Raw genomic sequence first — 21,737 nt, 5'->3', positions numbered from 1 at the left:
AGGCAGCATTTAACAAACAGATGTTTTGTTTTTTTATTTGATCTTACAGAAAAACCAGATATCATGGAGGTTTAGAAAAACAAAGTGCATTTTAATGTGAACTATTCTGCCCTTTGGCCAAACAGGAAAATGTTGCACATAGAAATAACTAAAACAAAATCTTTAACTTGGAACAGCACACAGCAACACTGTGAAGATTTCTCTTGTTCAGACAAAGATGATAGGAATTTGCTTCAGTGCGCTCATTTTGATGTTTCAACACAATGTGCAGGGTTTCGACATTAAAACAATGACCTCATGAACAATGACCTCATCGCTCTTCAAAATGATTACTCATGGCTTCACTAAAACATTGCCAACATAAAGTTTCCATGTAAAAATTGGATTGTGCCAAAACCTATTTTGATTTAAGTGAAGGGAAAGCCACACTCTTGGCTACAGATCGTAGAACAGTTGTTCTTGACACAGTATAATATCCTGAAATAATCAGCTTCTTAGAAAAATACTTGAAAAGACACAAACAGTGTCTGGAAGTCTCATGGTTCTGAGGTCATAATTGCTTAAAGCTGAAATTCCTTAAGATTTCAGCCATGGTTGATTTGGCCTCAACGATGGTGCAGTGTAATACTGCAGCAAACACTGCTTGAGCAGCTACTTTGTCAGAATTACAACACAATACCAACTGGTGTATTTGTTTACAGCACAAACAAACAAACTAACTAACATTGTAGGAATGTGAATTAAGCCAATTTAAATCCTGTGCGGGAATGGCAGACTCCGCCACTAATGATAAAAACTACCATGTAGAATGGTATTTGCAATTGCCATTAAGTGTAAAAATATCAAATGTCTATTGCAGAAGAAATGCAGACCATGATTTTATTGAAAGCCTAAGGACTATAACTTTAAATGAAGCCATCTTTTTTGTGTGCAGATAAGCTTTTCAGGTCTGTAGAAAAAGTACAAATGTAACGGTTCAAAAGTCATTCATATACACTTTTCTCTCATATAAACAGCAAACATATCTGTCAAAAAAATCATAAATTATAACTCTTTTTAAAAACTTACTTCATGATCTCTGGCATGCCACCTTTACAGCACAACCAACGTCAAGCACTGTGTTCATTATCATCAGTAACATTTTCTTTACCTCAGTGGGGAAATGTTGAAATAAATAAATAAATAAAGATGTGCTCCCAGAATAATCAAAGAGCTGTTTCAGAATAAAAATCTGGCACACTATCAAAACTCTTCACCCAACATGTGTACTAGTCTGCCAGTCTGTCAAATATAGGTTTATTATCACATATAAGAGGTATTTGTGACCTATAAATAAATCTAAAGTTTGTGTTTGACACACAAGTATTGATTTATGAGGGAGAAAAATAACGGATTTCATTTGTAAGAATGGCAGAGTTGCAAACATATAGGTGGATATGTACACTAGTGTGTGCCAATATTCTACAAGAATAGAAAAAAAGTTTTGTACTGAAAAATACATACTTCACAATCAAAGTGACATCCATGCGTCTAACCAGCAGGTTCTGCCTCCTTTCTAGAGGTGGAATGTATTCTGATGAGGCAGACGCTCCTGTGTAGCAGCTAATAATTGATCATGAGTAGATGGTGATAACCTCCCGACCTCCGCCTCGGACCAGCAGCACTCTTTCCAAACCTTCGGTCAACACCTCCAGAAACTCCATATCTGGAATACACGTTAAGTAAAAACAGCCAAACAATAGCCTACATACTTGGTGTGTGTACTGCAGCCCAAAATCGTCTCTACAATTATGAAAGACACCTTTTTGTTTGATCATATTGGTAAAGGATACAGTTTTCATCTCCATCCGTGTTTCGCGGTGGCCCTGGCATGTTGAGCAGCACTAATCGAGCATCATGGGACCTATTGACTATTACCTCGTTCAGCTTCACAGCCGTATGCATTCGCCGCACATTGGACTGATCCCTAGAATGCAGCAAGGAGGAGAGACAGAGGAAAAAGGATTTGTGCTCATAAACTTATTTTACTTTTTACAATTTTTAAAGCAAGCGCTGACTGTGAGAGAAACCAAAAGGGAACAATAAGGTAAAATGGTTTAGCATTAAATGCTACAGGTGTTATTGGTTAAATAAGAGGCGGTAAAGAAGATGCTGAGGTTAACTGAATGCAACTCACGGTTTGAGGCTCATAAGTTCTCTGAAGTTCTCAGGTGCATTGTTTCTGTTCCTCCTCTCAGCCTCACACTTCTCTCTTGTCCAAGTCATCTGAACCTTCTCTGGCGGAGCCTCCACCACTTCCTCCTCCTCGTCTGAGTATAGACTTCCCATACGCACCAAAGAGTGTCTGTCCTTAACCAGCTGGGCCTGCAAGTGCCATTGGGAATATCATGAGGCTTTGATTTCAATATACTGTATGTAAATAAAACCTTTACTCATAGCACTAAATAGAGTTAAGTTAGAGCAGGTTAAATTCCCAAATTGTACCGGACCACCAGTAGTGAAGATTCTAAAACAACAAAACAGCAGTCTCTCAATGATTTATCATGCATTATATGTTATGAATAATTTTTTATTTGTAAAATATTTTAAGAATAAATATTACACACACAAAGAAAACATACCTCTCTTTGTCTTTCTGCACTGGACAGCCTCATTTGCCTCAACATCTGAGACCGCTGCTCCATCATTAACGTTCTCTCGTAGGTGTATGCTGAGATGTCACTGTCATGCTAAAGTAGCATTTGAACAAAAAATGTTTTAGTGGTTAATCCAATTTAAACATACTGTATGTCTCTGTTGAACATAGACGGAGTGACAGTGAAATTAGAGTAAATAAGCCAAGCAATTTTCTGTGAAACAATCCTGTCTGCGGCATCTTGTAATAATGGACATCTGGTTTTATTACTGAGTTCAATGTGTTCTGGCTCTAGCCATAAAAACTCTATAGAAGTCTTCACTTTTGCTCAGATTAGTAGTAGTGTGCGAGTGATCCTCACCATCTCCACCACCTCCACCTCAGCCTCTATTCTCAGCTGGTACAGGAACATGGCCAGATCTTTCTTCATCTGGATGCTGTTGTCATCCATCTGGGCTACAGTGAAGATACGCATTTTGCATTTCCTCCAAACCTATGCAAATAGACAAATATAACTATAGTGTAATACCATGTGCTATACACAACAAATGTGACTATAATTGCTTTCAGAAAACACACGTCAAGTCCCAAATAACATCAAACTAAATCGAACAAAGACTATTCAAGGACAGCGTGTAAGTTTGGAAGGATTACAGTGACACAGTTTTTGTTTTATTTGCAACATGTAAAGTAGAATATTGGACTCAAAGGATATCTGCTGTCTCACTTTATGAAGTTTGAGCAGGAAAGGCAGCAGCATTAGCATCCCCCCATCATGGACGATCCACCAAACGTCGATGTTGCCATCTGTGAAGCGTTCATGGTTGCTCGGGTAGAAGGACACATTTTTGGGCACCATCAGGGCCAGGTGGGCAGCTGTGGTGCAGCGAACTGTGTCTGAGTAGAGAGGAAAACATGGAGGCACGGATATTAACTGTACTGTATAAATACATTTTGCAACAGCTTACATTCTGTACAAGCCAAATGGAAACTAACACAAAATGTATTCCAAATAGTATATTCAAATGAGCTTTTTCAAGGCCACGATTGCTCTATCTTCAAATTCATAATAGGGAGCTGATTGTTAAGTGCATTTAAGTGTGACAACTAAATACTTATGCCTGAAAACATTATGCAATTTGGGTTGGCAGTCAATTAATAGGGGTGCTATACTGCAGATTCTGATTGTCCCTTTTAAGTGTCCTATTGTATCAACAGTATTTCAGTGAGACTCTTACTGATAAAAGTCTTCCAGGCACGAGGGTCCTCGCTCTGTCTCCAGCCGTACGGCCAGCCCAGCACCACAGTGTTGTGCTTCATGCCCCCCAGACCACAGGACTGGATCAGGTGGACAATACCCTCCCGCACCTTAGACGCCACCACGACCTGGCAGAAACCTTTGACTCGCTCAATCTCCATCATATGCTTAATGGCCTGGCAGAAAAAAAGTAAAAAAAAAACGGAATTTCAGGCTATGATCACAATAAGGAGTAAGCAGATGAACCATGTTTAAACAATACTAAATGCTTTAGAAGAAAAGATGTATACAGCAAAACCACTGAATAAGGTTTTACCTTCACTACCTCCCTCTGTAGCTCTAATCATAATTATTGATACATAATGCATAAGTATTGTCTTGGCACTAAGTGAATCGAGAATGAGGGATTAATTTCTCCGGTTGTTGTCACATAAAAAAGGGCATTTCTCTACCAAACACATCACATTATGGAAAATGTTCCCGCAACAGTCCCTTATTTTATCCGAAATGGCTCATTGGCCCCATATTGTAGTGACAACAACAAGCTGTTTCCAGCCATGCCCTTTGATTAAAGTGACAAATGCTTCAAAAACAGTTGCTGAGGAAGAAACGTCACAAAAATTGAAAATTCACAATGAAGCATGTTTTTCGCTTCATTGTGCTTTTCACATCACAAAAGGTGGTCATTTGTAACAATTAGTTGCGACGCAGTCAGCAACAGAGTAGAATAGAGAATTGTATAGAGCATGTTCAGCACACCCCTTTCTAGTATTTACCTGCTCAGCTGCCTGCATTTCCCCATAGCTGTCCAGGAAGTTGCCCTGGATGACAGAGCCCACAATGGTCAGACCCTTCCCTGCCTTCAGCTGCGAGGCAAAGGTGAGCAGACGAGGATATTTTACGTGGAGGTCCTCATCGAGCTTCAACAGCACAAGCAGCTGAGGTCTGTAGTGGACAGATTCAAAGATCGGATCAAAGGTGTGTCTTTGCACCCCCTGTTAAAAGACTGTTACCAAAGTATTTAGAACAATGCATATTGTTTTGCTGTATAGAAAGCACAGACATTAGAGGATGCAAGTGTTCATCTATCAAAACAAGATTTACTGAATGATCATTGGCAGTATGTTAATAAAATTGGACTTTTCAAGTGCCAGTGTCAGCAGCTGGTCTGTGATTTGCATGTCAAAACACATCGACACGTATAGCTTAAAACAGGGATGTTAAGCCATCAAGGGCACATATAACTGTTAAACTGTGAATAAGGTAAATGTATAAATGTGACCTAAACATATAAAATAACTATTGTCTCTTCTCTGCCAAATTTATCTCAGTCATAACCTAGACATCTTCTGACCTCTGTCAGTGCTTACTGGACTACCTTCTTTACATTTTATTGACATACTGCCATCATTCCATTCTTCGTTCCACATTCAAAACTTTCAAGACTAGCCATGTTTAGTCACTGTCGTCACATTTAGAATGAGAGGCAAAAGAGGAAGTGCAGCATCAGAGTGGTTATACATTACATCAAAAGATGTCACGCTAACGTAGTGGAAATGCCCAGCAAGCAAGCTAGAAATATAAAAAATGAAACCCTTTCTACAGCCACAACTTCCCAAAACTGTACACAAATACATGGCATTTACTCATTGTGTGTCAGTATGGATTACAGCTGGTAGTAAATCTATCATATGTTGATTATTTTGTATGGCATTATCATCATTCTCCAGGGACATTTTTATAGAGGGTAGATAACCTATTTTTTATATTCCACTATAGATTGTGGCTCCTTTGGATTGTGCAATCCAAAGGAGTTTTTGTGGATACATTCAGAGAGTCTCTTCCAGGTGTAGCTGTACCTCCAGTTCTTGGTGTGTGGGGGTCCAACCTCTAGCCTTAACAGGGAGTAACGTGCAGCACTAAGGGACAGTCCTCGTATTCCGTCCCCCCACTCCTTCTCTGCTCTGTTGTTGTTTTGTGAGTGGGAGAGACAAAACACAAACATAAGGGATGACAAACAATGTAAGTGGGCGGCTGTCCGCCAGCATCCATTACAGATATGTCAGACAGAAACACAGAGACACAGCCAAAGACAAATATACAAATGCTAATTAGACAGGAGACATACCCTTGGTACTCAATGTATTTGTAGATCATCCCAGCAATTACCATGGCCACAATAGCATAGTACCAGGAGGAGATGAACATCAGAGCCAGACACATACTCATGCCGAGGAAGGACAGAGCCCTGTGGTTGTGACACATAAAGCCGGAAGAGATGTTTTAGCATAACAAGTACAGCATTATTATTTATAAGTATGACAGCCGGGACAATCTGACTGGTGAAAAGGAAGTGTGCTCCCACCCTTGTAAGAAATGTACTCACCAGTGATAATATTTAAACCTTGGCCTCCAGTTCGGTGTGCGTAAAAGAGTCTGAACTGCACAGGCTAGGTTCACAAAGAGATAGCACATCAAGAAGAACCTGTTGAATGAACACAAGGAGAATTTCCAACATATTTGAAGTAGGTAATACATCTTCAGTGGTGTAGTTGGCCTCAACCTAACTCAGAAATGATGAAATGCATGTACCCAATGTTTGAGTGAAATAAATGTATGGGGTGTGTGCATTTTATACTTGGCACATGTCATATTTTTGGCATGTGTACGTATGTGAGCTTACATGGAAAGGATGGGAGCCACCATATCCAGTGAGGCAATAAGGATGCCCAGCTCAGCTATGAGACCAGTCAGTAGTAGGGCCCATGTAGGCTCTCCATTGGTCTTTCCGTGACCAAACACCTGAAACAAATAAATTCAAAACCCTTCATAGGAAGCAATGCAAATCACTTCATGTCTGGTACTGCATCATATTCAAATAAGCCTGCAAGTCAAATATTAGCAAACATTTCCAACTCAACATTGAATGTGATTCAGAGGTTATCCTGAATATTCAACTTTTGGAAGTAATAACAAACAGACAATGGAGTAACATGTCGTCTCTGACTGTATGTCAGTCAAGTCTGTGGGAGCCATTTCTGTCTTGCAACGACAATGAAAAGTTTATCATCAACAGTGTGTACTGTCTCACCCTGAGAAAAGGTATGATGTTGTCCTTGGCAATAGCCTGAAGAAGTCGGGGAGCCCCAGTGAGGGACTGAAGGCCCGCCCCAACAGTAGAGAAGAAGGAGCCAATGACAATAACCCACGGAGACGGCCAGGAGAGCGTCCCCACCACCAGGTTTTTTCTAACTGCGTCTCCAAACCTACAAGTACATGAATACTGAATATGAAAAATAATACGTCTTGACTTTTATGATGAAGTTATCTTTATTTTGTATTGTTTATTTTTACCCAACCAGAAGTGTTTTGATAAAAGTGCGAACATGCAGTAGGACACAGGTGAACTTACTTGTCCCTAAGGACTACTCCTTCAATACAAGACCCAAACAGGACCACAGAACTGAAATCTGAATACAAGAGGTCAAGGGGCTTAAGGTGACACAACGATGTACATCAAATCTGCAAAGATTGTCAGTTGTATTGTGGGTAGCCACCAAAATAAGGATACAAACGAGTGAAGTAGTAGTAATAGCTAAGATGGTTCCCACAGGGATGGACTTTTGAGCGTCACGGAGATCCCCAGACCTGTTGGAGCCTGCCATGATACCTTCAAGGCAAAATAGACAGTTGATAAAAACAGAAGACATGTAAAAGCTGTTTAACTATGCCCCCTGCTGGTTGGATTAGAGGAAGGTTTAAATCTTTACTTTTTCACTGTGTGCAAGTTACTTTTGTAAAAAATGTATATAATATAACATAGCAGGTGGCTTAAGTTCCAATTTGCAATTCATGGCTTGAGATTGCATCAAAAATCATGTATACATTATAGATTTACGTTTGTTGTCACAATCATAATTTGATACATGACTTAAGATATAGGGTAAACAAGTTTGGAAATAATCATTTTGCACTTTCATGCAGACAATAGACTTACCTGTGGCAGATGGGAAGAAGATCCCCACAAGGAGTGTGAATGATGTAGCGATGTCGGCTGACACATACATGCCAAAGTTCTCCATGGCACCGTGGGCATCCACTGACTGTAGCCCCGCTTTCTCTAAGATCTCCCCTTTTTGTTGGTAGTCGCCCCACATGTTCTCTAACAACAGAGAACTGACATTGAAAACATTGGCAACAAACGTATTAGAAGAGACTATAATTCTAACAGGCCTGTGTGTTATTCACTGATGCAAGAAATTTCTAAATTTAGGGATATCATTTTGGAAAAACATCATACATTTTCAAGATAATGATTGTTGAATCTTAAAATTCCTAAAAATGATAGCATAATGTGAAAAATGCAAATTGTTCTTGTTGGGTTTGCTAACACTGTTTCCTACCCCTTTAGCACTATGTATACAGTATAGTAATGATATATTGTATATACTTGGAACATTATGAGTTGTTAACTTTTATTATAAAACAAAATCTCATAGTGTGTATTTTAACCCCTCTGCAATTTATGATAAGTTTACCTCTAATGATCCCACTGCTCAGTCCAGGGATGCCCGGTATCTCTGTCACATTGTTCTGAATGAAGTAGTCATCACACTGAACGCTGCTCATGTTCCCCAGCAGACAGAACCTTTCCCACAGCTGACTGGGCACTGTGATGTTGCCCTTTATCACAGTCTTAGCACATACATCGAAGCGATCTCTCACCAACGTCCTGTTTCCCAGCATGCAGATCCTACAGCAATAACATGGACACAATTAAAATCATGACTATGTCAGCCATCTTTATTTCCACCACCAACATAATGGTGGACAGAATCATGACAACACAGGAAAAAACTATGATGAACAACATATTAAAAAAAAAATAAATAAAAAAAAAAAATAAAAATATATATATATATATATATATATATATATATATATATATATATATATATATATATATATATATATATATAGACAACATAATAGTAATAAGAAGAGTGAAATCTGCATTATTTCTAAATTTTAAAAATGAGTGCTCTCTCCCCCATAAGAACTAAATCCGTATTATTGTGCCCATAATTCACATTACTTTCTGTTAAGGCACATGATGTTTATTCTTCAGACTTACGGGAACTCTGGGGGATGAGTCATGGATTTGAATGCCCCAGCATAGATGGAGACAATTGAGATAATGACGCAGGCCAGGAAAAGAGAGGCCAGCTTGTTGACATATTTGACTCCTACAAAAACCACCACAGCCATCAGGCTGAGGCAGATAGAGCCGTAGACTCGCATATTATTCAGCATGGCACTGTCACTCCCAAGAGTGTCTGTGGCGTGAAATATGGCCGCCTGGGGGACCAGATATTTCTGAGGAGAGAATAATTTTACAACAGGACCATTACTGCCATATACAGTGCAGTTAAAACTCATGTAATAGCTAACATATTTTAATAAAGAACAGCATATCTAGTCATACAAATGTGAGCTGGAATAAAACCTCAGAATAATATTTTAGCAAACTGACCAAGAAGATTTCGATGGCCCCCAGTATGTACATGGCAGAAGCAAAGGTAGTGCCCAAGTAGAAGCACAGCCCCACAGCTCCTCCAAACTCAGGGCCAAGGGAGCGGGAGATCATGAAGTATGCCCCTCCAGCTACAACAGTACAACAAAGTGTTACACACAGAAAGCCACTGAAAAGCCCACAGTCTGTACTACATGCAGTGGGACACAACGGTACATTTCTGAAAATTCAGTAATAAAATATTTTACAAAATCTTGTAAAAAAATAAATAAAATAGAAAATAAAAAAAGTCTACAAAAGTATGTATCTGTAATACTTACAGAGAATATCTGCTGGATAAATGAACAGTATGCTGAGGGAGTTATTAAGTGAATATAATGGAGTGTGGGGGATTTAAAGTATTACCTGGAACAACACCATTAGTAGCAATGGCACTCATTGATATGGCTGTGAGCATTGTCTGTAAAGGAAAGGAGAAAATATGGTTAAGATGGAAAAGGACACACATGCGTGGGCGTTACCTTAATTAACATGGATTATCTTGAGTAACATGATTTCTGGAAAAAGATATTGCTGTTGACTTTTTCAAATACATTGGTGCTTTGAGCACCACAAGCCAAGTTCCACATCTCCAAAACCAGGCAACTGAGACTAAAACAATCTAGATTGATAATTAGCAGGGCAGGTAAGAGGAAAATATTTTTGATTTTCTGATGACTGGTTCCTTTAAATAATTTCTGCTGCTAATACAACCGTGTGGATTCTATTGATTGGTTTAGCAACAAAAGCTGGCTCCCATTGTTGGCAGAATCAACACAGCGATGTAGTGTGTGTCTGTGTGCAGTACAGTACAGTTTGTGTGTGTGTGTGTGTGTGTTTACAGTACAGCAGTACGGTACGTGTCTGTGCTCATACTAACACAGGAGCAGCACATGAGGACAATCAGGAGGGACTGCATGATGCCAGCCATGCCAACAATCCACGGCAGTCGGAGGAAAAGAATGACACCAAAGATGTTCTGCAGACACGGCAAGTAGACTCCCATCAGAGTGCCCATGTTGGGAGACTGATAGAAAGAAGGAAGGAGAGAAGGAGAGGGGCATTGGAGAGAGAGAGAGAGAGAGAGAGAGAGAGGATCATTGACCATGACATTGCAGGAAACACATGTATTGATCATTTGTATTGATTTGTGTTCATTTCTTTTAAAGGTCATTCCATCATGTTATCAGCTCTTTGCACGTATCCAGGTCTTACACAGCCACAGTCGCACGGCAGAGCTCGCAAAGGCATTAGCAATCAATCAACAGCTCTTAATACAGAACTAGAACTTGGATAGCGAGGCAGAGAGGGAGAGCCAGAGATGGAGGATAATGTTTCTAAACTTCCAAAGACTGAGTGTACAAGTAATTAAAAATAAACAGCGAGGCATAGTGTTCCTCTGCTGTGCCCTGACTCCTGACCTTGGGGGTCTTCCTACGTGAGGCCTCAGTGCTCTCCGCCTCCTCATGCTCCTTGGCTCCCTGGGTGATGTTGGTGTAGCTGACCAAGCGGCTGAGCAGAGAGGAAACCTTTGGCCGGATGTCCAGCTCTTCCTGGAGGAAGAAAGTGTGGGGGGGGAGAGAGGTTAAATGAATGAGTTTGGTACAAGTCTATCGTCTGACAGAAATATTGGGAAATAAAAATAACGGACCTCAAACAAAGCCAAGTTCCTGTCATAGAAGTCATTCTTCTTGCAAGCAGCATCAGCACTGTTGAGAAATGGACTGTCTTCTTTATGATTCCCATGTCCTAGTAGAGAGAGGATAAATGACTTAAGGTTAACAATAAAAACAAAGTTGCTTTTTGGCCAAGCAACAATTTGAGCTATAGGGTCAATCAAATATTCTCCTGTCAATACATCAGGCAAACATTGTTCTTAAAGATATATTGGAGGCACGCTGGTAACATAAACTGCAACATCAAGTCAATGTGCTTTACTGACGGAGACATGATTTATATGAAAGTTTGTAAAACCTGCAATAATTCACCACCCTGTCTTAAGACGATGCTTATTTACTGTAAAAACCAGACTCAGTATAAAATCTCTAATGTAACAAGACACATAATTAGGTGACATCAATCCTCACTTACATTTTTAAAGATCAGAAATACATGTCATATTTTTTTAGAATTAAAAATGGATGCTTTTCAGCTTAATTGTGTCACTTTTAGTTGACATCAAATATTCATTTAATTAACTATGGACCTGCTATTATTGACTAAAAGTGTCACAATTACATCTACAATGTGGTACTTGCTGAAAAAAGATAGGTGGCATTAAATTATAAGTTTTATATGCAAGGTGTCAATAGAGATTAACAGTCATTGATGGATAAACAATAAAACAGTCATGGTTTTAATTAATGTCACCAATTAAAAAATATAAATAGCAGCCCAATGCCATTGCCTATGTAATTAATACAGACATATACAGTACCAATTTCAAACATTTTCCATGGCAATTTGTTTTCAATATTCAGTCAGCTTTTAACTGTCACTATAAATTATAATTAGAACATCTTAATAATCCCCATGTAGCAGTAAACTTCAGGAATACAGCTCCTGCAGTGAAGCTGCAGTGAAGGGCCAAAAGCAGCACAGACCGACAAGGAAAAGTCCAGGTGATAAACAGGCATATAATTAGATTTTACTCTCATTAACTTTTGAAGAAAAGAATCAAGCAGAGATGAGCACAGTGCCTTGGGCAATTATTGCACGCAAAGTAGCACACACACACACACACACACACACACACACACACACACACACACACACACACACACATACACTCATTACCTCGAAATGACCTAACCTTGGGTTATTAGAGCATGTAAACTTTAACGACGGCATCTCAAAGCCAAAATGAATCCTGCAACAAAAAGTCTGCCAATTTAACCAAGAGGGCATGAAATAGAAAAATATCCTCAACAGCATTGACAATATACCAGCCTTGTTGTAAGTGAGTTGGTTGAGCTTCAGTGCTGGTCCTCACTCACCTGTGTTCTGTGTCCCACTGCCTTCACTCTGGGTAAGCATAGTTATGAGCTGTGTGCGGACTGCCACAGAGTACTCTATGCTCTGGCTTGGGGAATCGTCAATTACTATCCAGGACACTAGGTTGCCCGGGGTGAATACTCATTCAGGGGCCTGATTTAACACATGGTGCACGTTGAGGGGGGTGAGAGGTGGGGAGTGGAAGATACGGTGGTAACTCTCTGACTAACAAGCTCAAGCACACACACACGCACACCACATGTATGCTCATAGGGATATGAGAACCATGGGTTGGGTTGAAGGTATCCCAAGAAAAGTGCAGTACAACAGTATCTGTATTCCTAAATTGTACTGATGTTCAGTGTGGAAAAATTTTGGGGTATCATCAGACCAAGCCATTATTCCAAGAATGTAGCAATAAGCAAAACATGTTCTCCATTAAAGCAAGGTTTGTTTAAGGTTTTTTACAATAAACAATTAAAATGATGAAGGCACTTGCAAATGACAAGGTAGTACAAAATGTAAACCATACTTTGGTGCAAAAACCTTGCAAGAATCTGTAAAAAAGAAAAAAAGAGCTAATTTAAGGCATGAAAGCCAAATTCCCATGGGTCTGTCTTTACAGATCCCAAACAGCACAGAGGGATGGGAGTTATGCCTGGAAATAGATAGATATAAAACTAATGCCAACACTGTCCTCTAGTGTCATCTCACTGTCAGTGGTATGGTATAAAAACATAATGTGTTTGAAGCAGCAATGAAGGGAGACTACTGTAGATGAGATAGAGGCACTGAGTAACTTAAAGAGACATCTGACATTTTTGGAGCAGTGCAGATTGATGTTGCTCCATAGAATTACATCCGTTCAAAAGTTTCCTGGCAGGCGCTGTACTCAGTCGGTGTTGCTCCAAGGACTATATCCTAATGTTAAAACCAAAAATAGTTCAGCTTCCGGCTCATTCCATTTATTGGACCAGCAAAATAAAAGACACTTTAACAATGAGGAAACAGTGGGGGTCTCTTGTTAATAACCTCACATTAAATGTCTAATTAAAAGGATTAAAGATTAACTGGCTTGTTATGAAGGCACATAAGAGTCTTGCTGTGCGCCCAGAACAGCACAGAGGCTTTGCAGCAGCATGTACCGACAGGTCACCTGTGACCCCACCAAAACAGCTCCACCGCCAGAAGATCAAAGACTGGTACATTCACAGAAGGCTATATCAAGGTAGAGAAGTTAAGCAAGGGTGTACATGACTTGTCCTTTCCACTGACTAACTATCTAGAAACACGCTACTGTATCATTTTACTATTCGGTTATTGAAAGGATTTGTTATGTCGAGGTTTCTTATCAAGAAGTATAAAGTGTTGGTGTTGGGGTAAACTTGTACTTACAACTTTATCAGAAATATGTAAGACAAAAACACACACTATCATAAGCCATGATTACATGTAATATTTGAGCTTTTATATTGCACCAAAATTCCAAAGCAAATGTTTAGACAGACTGCCTATGTTTCAGGGAATGCTGGGTATGATTTGCTGTGTGTTTACAACTAGATCAATTCCCTGAGAAGATACTACGTTGTCAAGTGTTTTCAAAGTGCAAAGTACATGACTTGAACAACAAAAACAATGTCTCAGGCAACTCTACATCGACAACATCAATATTACTTGTTATAGATCCAAAAAACAACTTACAAACCTTCCTGCAAAACTTCTTCAAGACATTTTTTGGCAAGCAGGGCATTAGTTTACTTTATCAGGACTGCACAGTGTACTTAGGTGGGATATTTGGAGTATTCAAGAGGTTTCACTTTTATATTTCAAATGGACTTTTCAAAGGCACTAATGTTACAGGCAGAAGGAAACTTAACAGCAATGTGTCTGCCCTTTTTTCTAAAGCTGATTAGTCATGGAAAACCAATATCCCTGTCCATCAGCTTCTTAGGATTTGAAAAAGCTTCTTTGCTAAATTTCCCCTTTAATAAACACTTTGGACTTAACACCGAGAGGCAGAGAAGTAGTAAAGCTTAGCTAACTCTGCTTTGTGCAGTTAGTTGGCAATAATGTTCTCCTGATTATGTGTTTGGAGGTGGAGTGTGTGTGTTTGGCTAAGTGTGTGTGTAAAATAGAGAGAGACAGTAAAGGACACGTGCATATTTGCTCCTTTCTTCATTTAATTTACTCCCTCTGCTTTTGTAAGCTGCATGCCGTCAAAGCATAGACGTGATCATGCCCCTGGGTTAGGCAAACATAATACAACTGTTGCGTGGCAGCAGGTCAAATGGTTAAAGGGTAACTTATTCCCTACTGCCCGCTATATCCTGCTCATTGTTTATGTTTCTGGGCCTGTAAAACGATCCTCCAAACACTCTGAGCCACTCTGACCCTTTTACTGTCTGAACTCTACCAGCTATGCTTTTACCAACCAGTTGCGTAATGGCAAAATAATGAATTAGCAACCGATCGTCAGACTGAACTAAAACTTTGACATTACTTTTTTGGAGTATTTCTTTGTGGAAAATAGCCCAGCTCTACCCGAATGACTTGAAGCCTCATTTCCATTATAAGCAGCAGTGGATGTCCAAAATCTGACAAAAGCACAGCCCAGTTGAGTCATTATGTGTTTGCATTTGTATACAGTACAGCGCTAACCCAACTGACATTATGTTAGAGTATGGTGCACCCCTGTGGAGGCAGGATACCACAATGTTAGGCATGGTATTAGTCAAAATTGCAAGTAATATTTAACTGGGTTATGGCGGGTGCACCTGTCTTCCCACTTTGTCAAATAAAAGTGACATATTTGAGTAAGTGCAGATGTTCATGAAAATGTTTGGCTCAAACCAATGGCTAGTTAATTAATAAACTGCCTGGGGACGCAGACCGTGGCGATCCTAAAATCATTCCAGTGCACTGATTGACAGCTCCCTTACTCTCCCACAATGCATTGTAAAATCCAATCGAAATCCAATAAAATGAAGTAAGTCACTCACAAATGTAGTTATTTACATGTTTTGGTACATAAATATAGTTTCCCTATACCCCCTTTGAATTGTATAGCCCTACACCGTATATTTCAGCATATGTTATGTTTTTTTCTCCTCGAGCCCATGGCAAGTAACAATGTAATTCGGCTTTAGCAATAGGCCAATGTTAGCGGTAGTAGCTGTGCTCCATTCGGAGCAGCATCTGAACAGAGCATTGGAATGTTAACCTGCTGAGACGTACAGCAAAACATATCAGCTTTGATGTGTGCTAATGATGAGAAAAGGACAGCAGCTCAGCCTGATTACCTCAGGGGGTAAAGGTGGGCGGGAAGAGGTGCATCGTACAACAGACTTTCAAAAAGACACAAATTAACTAAATGGGTACGTCAATGGGTGTAGAACTAATGACTAAACAAACCCAAAGCGTGGTCTGTACGGGAGAATTGTCTATCCCCGGTGTCTTCGCAAAATGGCTTCACTTAAGGATGCTTAAGCTGTGCATTTGCTGCACACACAACCCACACTCATAAATGGTTGCTTTGTGTGAATGTTACATGTACAGATCATAGTCTGTAGAGTTGATGGTACAGATGAACACTCACTGCCTTGTTTATCTACACACAATTCCCCGTTAATATCGTGAACAGCACATTACTGTGGAGGTAGGAAACACAATGTTAAATGTTCATTCTTAAGTAACTTCAGTAATTGATCAAGTTGTACCCGGTCGTGTCCAGAGGAGGTTGGAAGTAGTAGTGAATTTACTCCTCCTATACACTGATGTATTGCAGTCTGACTGACAGCTCTTTCCTTGTAAACAAAAGAAGGGAAAGTGAACAAGAAGATACCTTCAGCAATAGCCTAATTAAGAGGTCAAGAAGTATATGCAGGTGTTATTATACATCTTCAGAAATCCCACTCCAAAATCAAGTATGAGGGCCTTTACACTTTCAATTATCAGGTTTTGGGAGCCACTGGTTTCATTGTAGCATATGAAAACATTTCTGTATTACAATGTCCAAAAAGGACTGTTACAACGTTCATATTTCATTGTACTTCTACATTTATGTCTAAAAATAATTCTCAGGGAGGACAGAACATCATACATTTAATGTAAAGGCTTTTGGAAAGGCAATAAACTAGCACCCTGTTGCTGCTTTGCTGGAAGTTACTTCTCCTATTATGATTTCCTGATCAGTGATACTAACAACCCTGTTTCTGCCTGAAGAGTTTGGACAAACACACAAGCCTGCTACATTTGAATTTTCTAGAATTTGTCTGCAATCACGAGGGCAATATTTTCATGTTTCATGCTCTTATCTTGTAAGCAGTTCCGTCCAAACACTTCTAATGTATTACAATCTGAGCATGCTACAGCAGTGACAATTCCCAAGTTTCACATTCATCACATACCAGTGAAAATCCTGGGCAGTACAGTATGTATTTTTGCACTGATCTCTGTTCAGTGTCAAAAGGGAGGCAGTGAAGGAGAGCTTGGTAAACCCAGGAAAAACTGAATGGATTTGAATGCATCCTCAACAATACCTGGAGGTACACATTGGAATAAACAACATCTGTGCTGCCCTGCTTGCCTGGCTGTCACTTTGATGTGAATGAACAGGTAGAGCAAAGATGTCAGATAATTGGATGGCAAGACAGTTGCATCATATGAAATTATGTGTTACAAATAATTTAGTTAAACAATATCTTCTCTATCAGTTATTAGGGTATCACAGTATCACAAATAATCAAATTTACTGTAGAGTTGTTAAGGGTTGTTAAGTGTTTGTGTGCCTGTTTGAATTTGTTCTAACTCTGTCATCAGCCTCTCCCCCCCCCCCCCCCTCTCAAGGGTTATCTGACCGGCACACCAGACAACGTGACAGGAATGGTCATCCTATTCTCCTGAGAGACGAGCAGGAACAGACAGCAGTGTTCTCCAAGTAATCTCCTCATTACACAAGTTTCTCAGCACCTGTTTAGTTGAGGCCAATACAGGCAAAAGACATATTTGCATGACATGGTTGTATTATTTACCCATAAATACCTGCACATACCTGGCACTAATCAAAATGTTTACAATGGATTAAATGAAAAAAATTGTAGTTTTATAAATTGAATTTCATTGATGGGTCATTTATTACATCAACAGTCATATTTCCTGCACATTGGCTTCATTCAGTTCATGAAATATTATTTGTTGCCTTGTTTCACGTAGACTGATACACGTGGGATCTCCACTTGCTGCACCAAAGGACACTTAGGTAGTAGTTAAGAAGCCCACTTTTCCTCCTAGATTTCCGAGGCTATCAATCGTTTGGAACGATGGCATAAAGGTTGTGATGTTGCAATAAACAAATCATGCCTCAAAAATCGAATTTAAAAACTGAGAAATGCAGGCTCAGAGACGGAAGATGAACAAGAAAACATTCCAAGGTACTTGCCACATATTTCCACAAATGTCCCTTTCTTTCAGTTCACATCTGACTTTCACAAACAAGAAATTGAGCAAACAAGATTATAACCAGCTATTGGTAGCATAATACACAAATGATGTTCCAAACAAACAAGCAATTATGTAGCAGTAACAAAGTCTCAGCAAACCAACTTTCCTCCCTGAAATGTGACTATATTAGGGTAGTTTCTCTTGCTCAGGAGTACAGCACAGTTACAATGACCACAGTGTTGATCCTGTTCATCGGCTGAAACAGACTGTGCACTGTGTCACTTCCTCCATGCTGCAGACGTCACTCTGTATAGCTGAGACATCCAACATGAACCATTCCCAAGCCCACCACTCCCATTTTGGATGGTTTTACCACAGCAAATACTTTCCCACCCAAATTTTTACTGCTTGAATATGTCATAATGCTGCATGTAAAACTCAAGTTGGAAAAGTATTGAAGATGTACATAACTAAAATGTAAAAAGTATATATCAAAAGTATGCCGTACATGTTCCATACTTCTTTCTGCACTTGTCACTCTCTCCTAAACAAAACCTCTATTTTTCTTTGAATTTATGCTAAATAATAATTATGATATGATACTTAAATAACTCTTAGAATAACACAGTAAAGATGCTACAACAATGCACTACACATTGACTTGAGGAGCGGCTACTGTTGAGTTCCAACATGTGTTTGAAACTTAATGGTAACGTACTGCGTGCCCTTTGCTCCGTCTCATTATTCATCACAGTCACACTTCCTTCTTCTTCTTCTCCTCCTTCTCACCCTTTCCTGCATAAAGTCATCCACGCAGCTATTAATGGTGGTTGTTGTTCTCAGGCATCAGGAAGCTCTCTTCGGCTGGGTAACAGAGAATTATGACAGCAGGAAGGCAAGGGAGGGAGCAACAAGCTTGTGTGAAACTCTGAGGGTTATATCAGGACAACTGCGTTCCCTCTATCATCAAAACCTAGAACAGAGTTCTACTTAGACAGCATTCAAGCCACTACTTGTTAACACTTAAATCACTGTTTTGTACAGTATCTTTTAACTTGCATATCTGGTGTTTGAAAATTGTCATTTGGCTCTAAAGGGTAACGTCCATGCATTCCAGAAGTATACAAGCAGAGTGCTAGGTCAACATGTGCTTTGATTCCTTCTTCTTGTGCTTCAAATTTCAGTCTACTTGAGCCCTGTGTCTCACTGAAACATAGATCATCTCATCTGCGTGGCCAGTTTGCCTGCAAATGTATACATACGCACTCACACATTGATGAAAACACAGAAATGCATCCCATGACTATACACACACACTGGTTGTTCACTCACTGGAGGCTCATTAACACGAGTGAGATGACTCTTCAGCCTTGAACTCTGATCCTTTCTGATGTTTTTCAGTTTTAAGGAGCTCACAGTCAGCATGACGGTAGGGTACTATAAGTGGGTGGCCAGTCAGTGTGTGGGTTTGTGCCCAGCCCGGACTGATGGGCGCTTGCTGAAGCGTGGGTGCTTCATTGCAAAGCCGCACCCATGTGTTTCTTTTATTAAAAACTCTGTACCCCTGATTGGTTCACTCTGTCAGCCCACACAAATGAACATTGCTCGAACATAATCCTACCCAGCGGCTACAAACTCCTCGCTGCTCTCCTTGTCTTCCCTCTGTCCTCCCTTTCTCTTCAGTCTGGGACTGCCCCCCCCTCCCCCTATCTCTTTTCATACTGATGCAGTGGAGAAACAAGTGAGTGAGAGACAATTTGTGACAGAGAAGTGAGGAGGGAGAAATCTGCTCCTGTGTTGTTGAGCAGCCAATCCCTGTGAAAGGAAATCCCCCCTTGGCACAAAGAGAGCTCCATCTTTTGTGTAAGGAAGCACTTGAAGTCTTTTCTTGTTACGGTGGTACACCACCCCCCACCCCCCCTCACACAGTCCCACTCCACGTTGTGTTTTCCACCACAGTTCTCACCCCCTTTCATTGTTTCCCCTTTGTTACTCATTTGTCCCTGAATTTATTTTAAACAGCTTCCACGGGCAAAAAAGAAATACTCCAACATGATAAAAGTAATTTTTTTTTTTTTTTAACTCAACCCAAAGTGAGCTGTAAAAGACAGACCTGCCTAATGTGGGACAACTGCTTTCTGACCCTGGAGAATTGCCATGGTAACCATACAACCAGCTGTTCAGAGAGCTCTCAGGACAAAGCACGCCTTCCCCATGTTGTCCTGGGGTGCAACTCATGAAGAATCACTTCATGACACATTTATCAAGTTCAAAACGTCATGTTGTGTCCCATGCTGGGAGATTAAGAGCTGAGTAAAAGTTAGTTAGGTGAGACCTACCATCAGAGCTGACAGTATCTTGATGACCAGGGTAGTCCTGTCCAGTGTCCCTGTAATCCACCCAGTTAATCCCCTCTAGACTGTTGTAGCTGGACGGAGCTTGATCCTTCACCGGTACCACTGTGAAGTGAGGCATGTTTTCATCACTATCCTCTGTGTCTCCAGCTCAGCAACTCAACATAGCAGGCTAGCTGTTAGCCAGCCTCAGTTCAACTCCCACTAATGGCAACTACATTCCACTACACTGTGCTCACTTCCTCTAGAGGCTATTATCATACTCCCCGCCCACAGGCCAGCCCCCTTTTTTTTTTTTTTGTGTGAACAGAAGGGTACGGAGGTCTCACGGATGCATTTGGAAAAACCCCCTCACCCCTAGGAGTGACCCGTGGGACACAACTCTGATTGAGGAGTTAGCATTTTCATCCCTGAGTCATGTAAAGTGAGAGGGTGAGAGAGTAGGGTGACCCCTTTCTGCTGGCTGTGTCATAATGACAGCTAACAGCGTGAACCTGGTCTGGTCAAGGTTCAGACAGGCCGTCCTCTGTGTATGCAGGCCATTCCCAAATCACACAGACAGCTACGTGGCAGTGTGGAAAATAGTCAAACTAAATTGGTGAACTGGAGGCACAGAGTGGAAAAGAGAGGAAAGAAAAAACTGTTTGTCAAAAAGAGAGGAAACTAAATGATCCCAGATCCCATTCCAACTGTGAAAACAGCTTAACAGTTATTTTAACCTTTGGTCAATCAGAATTTCAAATAGTTTTTCTCCCCCAATATTTGCTAAATCATTCAATATGTGACAATAAATGAATTCTTATAGTGTAATATGTCTTCTCCAGCTGTTGAAGCTGTGAGGACAGGCTCAGCAGTGTTTAAAGTGACATCACTGACAGAGGGTAAAGTTTACCCTCCTCTTTCCAAGAATAGTAGCTACTTAAACCATGAAAGCAGCACATCAAAGACTCAGCCTAGAAAGGCTGTTATTAAAGGTCCTGTTTAAGGCCATTTCAGATCTTGCTACTGCTCCATTTGGATTGCAGAGGGTTTTTAAACTGTTAAAGTGTCTGGGGTGTTTTTCACTTTGATTTAGAAACAGCTATCCTCCATTTAAAAAATAAAACAATACTTAGGGAAATAGTCTAGGGAAATAGTCTATGAATGAGGGCAATTCCCTCACTTGGCTGAGGTGCTGAAGGGACAATCACATGTCCGTATGAAAAAAAATAACGCTTGCACATTGGGATCTGCACACACTATTAAATTACAAACATGCTTACGGTTGTAGACCTTTTTCAGGCATACAAGGCAAACCAAGAGAATCCAGACCTTACAGTCACAGCATGTAAATGTAGTCTTATAGGACATATGGACTACAAAAAAAATTTGAAAAATAATAATCTATTGAAATACATGCTTGATCATCTGTTACAGGAAATTGTATTCTTTAATAATTGGTACCTTTAATTGTAATTTTTAGAGCCCTGTCCCAAAATAAAACAT

At 40.1% G+C, this 21,737-nt stretch overlaps 1 protein-coding gene across 3 annotated transcripts; it reads right to left on the bottom strand.

Moving 5' to 3' along the window:
- Positions 1-8: 8 nt before the first annotated feature.
- Positions 9-20,465, bottom strand: slc12a4 (solute carrier family 12 member 4). 3 transcript variants are annotated; one of them, XM_076077786.1, is made up of 24 exons: positions 20,238-20,465; positions 11,117-11,214; positions 10,887-11,018; positions 10,346-10,492; positions 9,832-9,886; positions 9,427-9,557; positions 9,028-9,269; positions 8,432-8,646; positions 7,891-8,055; positions 7,465-7,563; positions 7,306-7,363; positions 6,985-7,159; positions 6,577-6,695; positions 6,280-6,378; positions 6,022-6,141; positions 5,753-5,857; positions 4,670-4,838; positions 3,874-4,069; positions 3,363-3,532; positions 2,997-3,128; positions 2,622-2,729; positions 2,177-2,364; positions 1,833-1,966; positions 9-1,705 (listed from the first exon to the last, which is right to left on the bottom strand). In XM_076077786.1, exons 1-24 carry the CDS (start codon positions 20,371-20,373, stop codon positions 1,614-1,616), a joined length of 3,285 nt encoding a protein of 1,094 aa, XP_075933901.1. In that variant the 5' UTR covers positions 20,374-20,465; the 3' UTR covers positions 9-1,613. The 3 variants fall into 3 exon arrangements, with proteins under 3 accessions (XP_075933901.1, XP_075933903.1, XP_075933902.1); XM_076077788.1 differs by lacking the exon at positions 20,238-20,465 and adding an exon at positions 18,617-18,722; XM_076077787.1 differs by lacking the exon at positions 20,238-20,465 and adding an exon at positions 12,462-13,601.
- Positions 20,466-21,737: the final 1,272 nt, after the last annotated feature.

This window comes from Anarhichas minor, unplaced genomic scaffold (assembly GCF_050575085.1).
Source record: "Anarhichas minor isolate MPS153535 unplaced genomic scaffold, ASM5057508v1 ptg000062l, whole genome shotgun sequence".
NCBI classification, from domain to species: Eukaryota; Metazoa; Chordata; class Actinopteri; order Perciformes; family Anarhichadidae; genus Anarhichas; species Anarhichas minor.
This window is presented reverse-complemented; position numbering and strand designations above follow the sequence as displayed.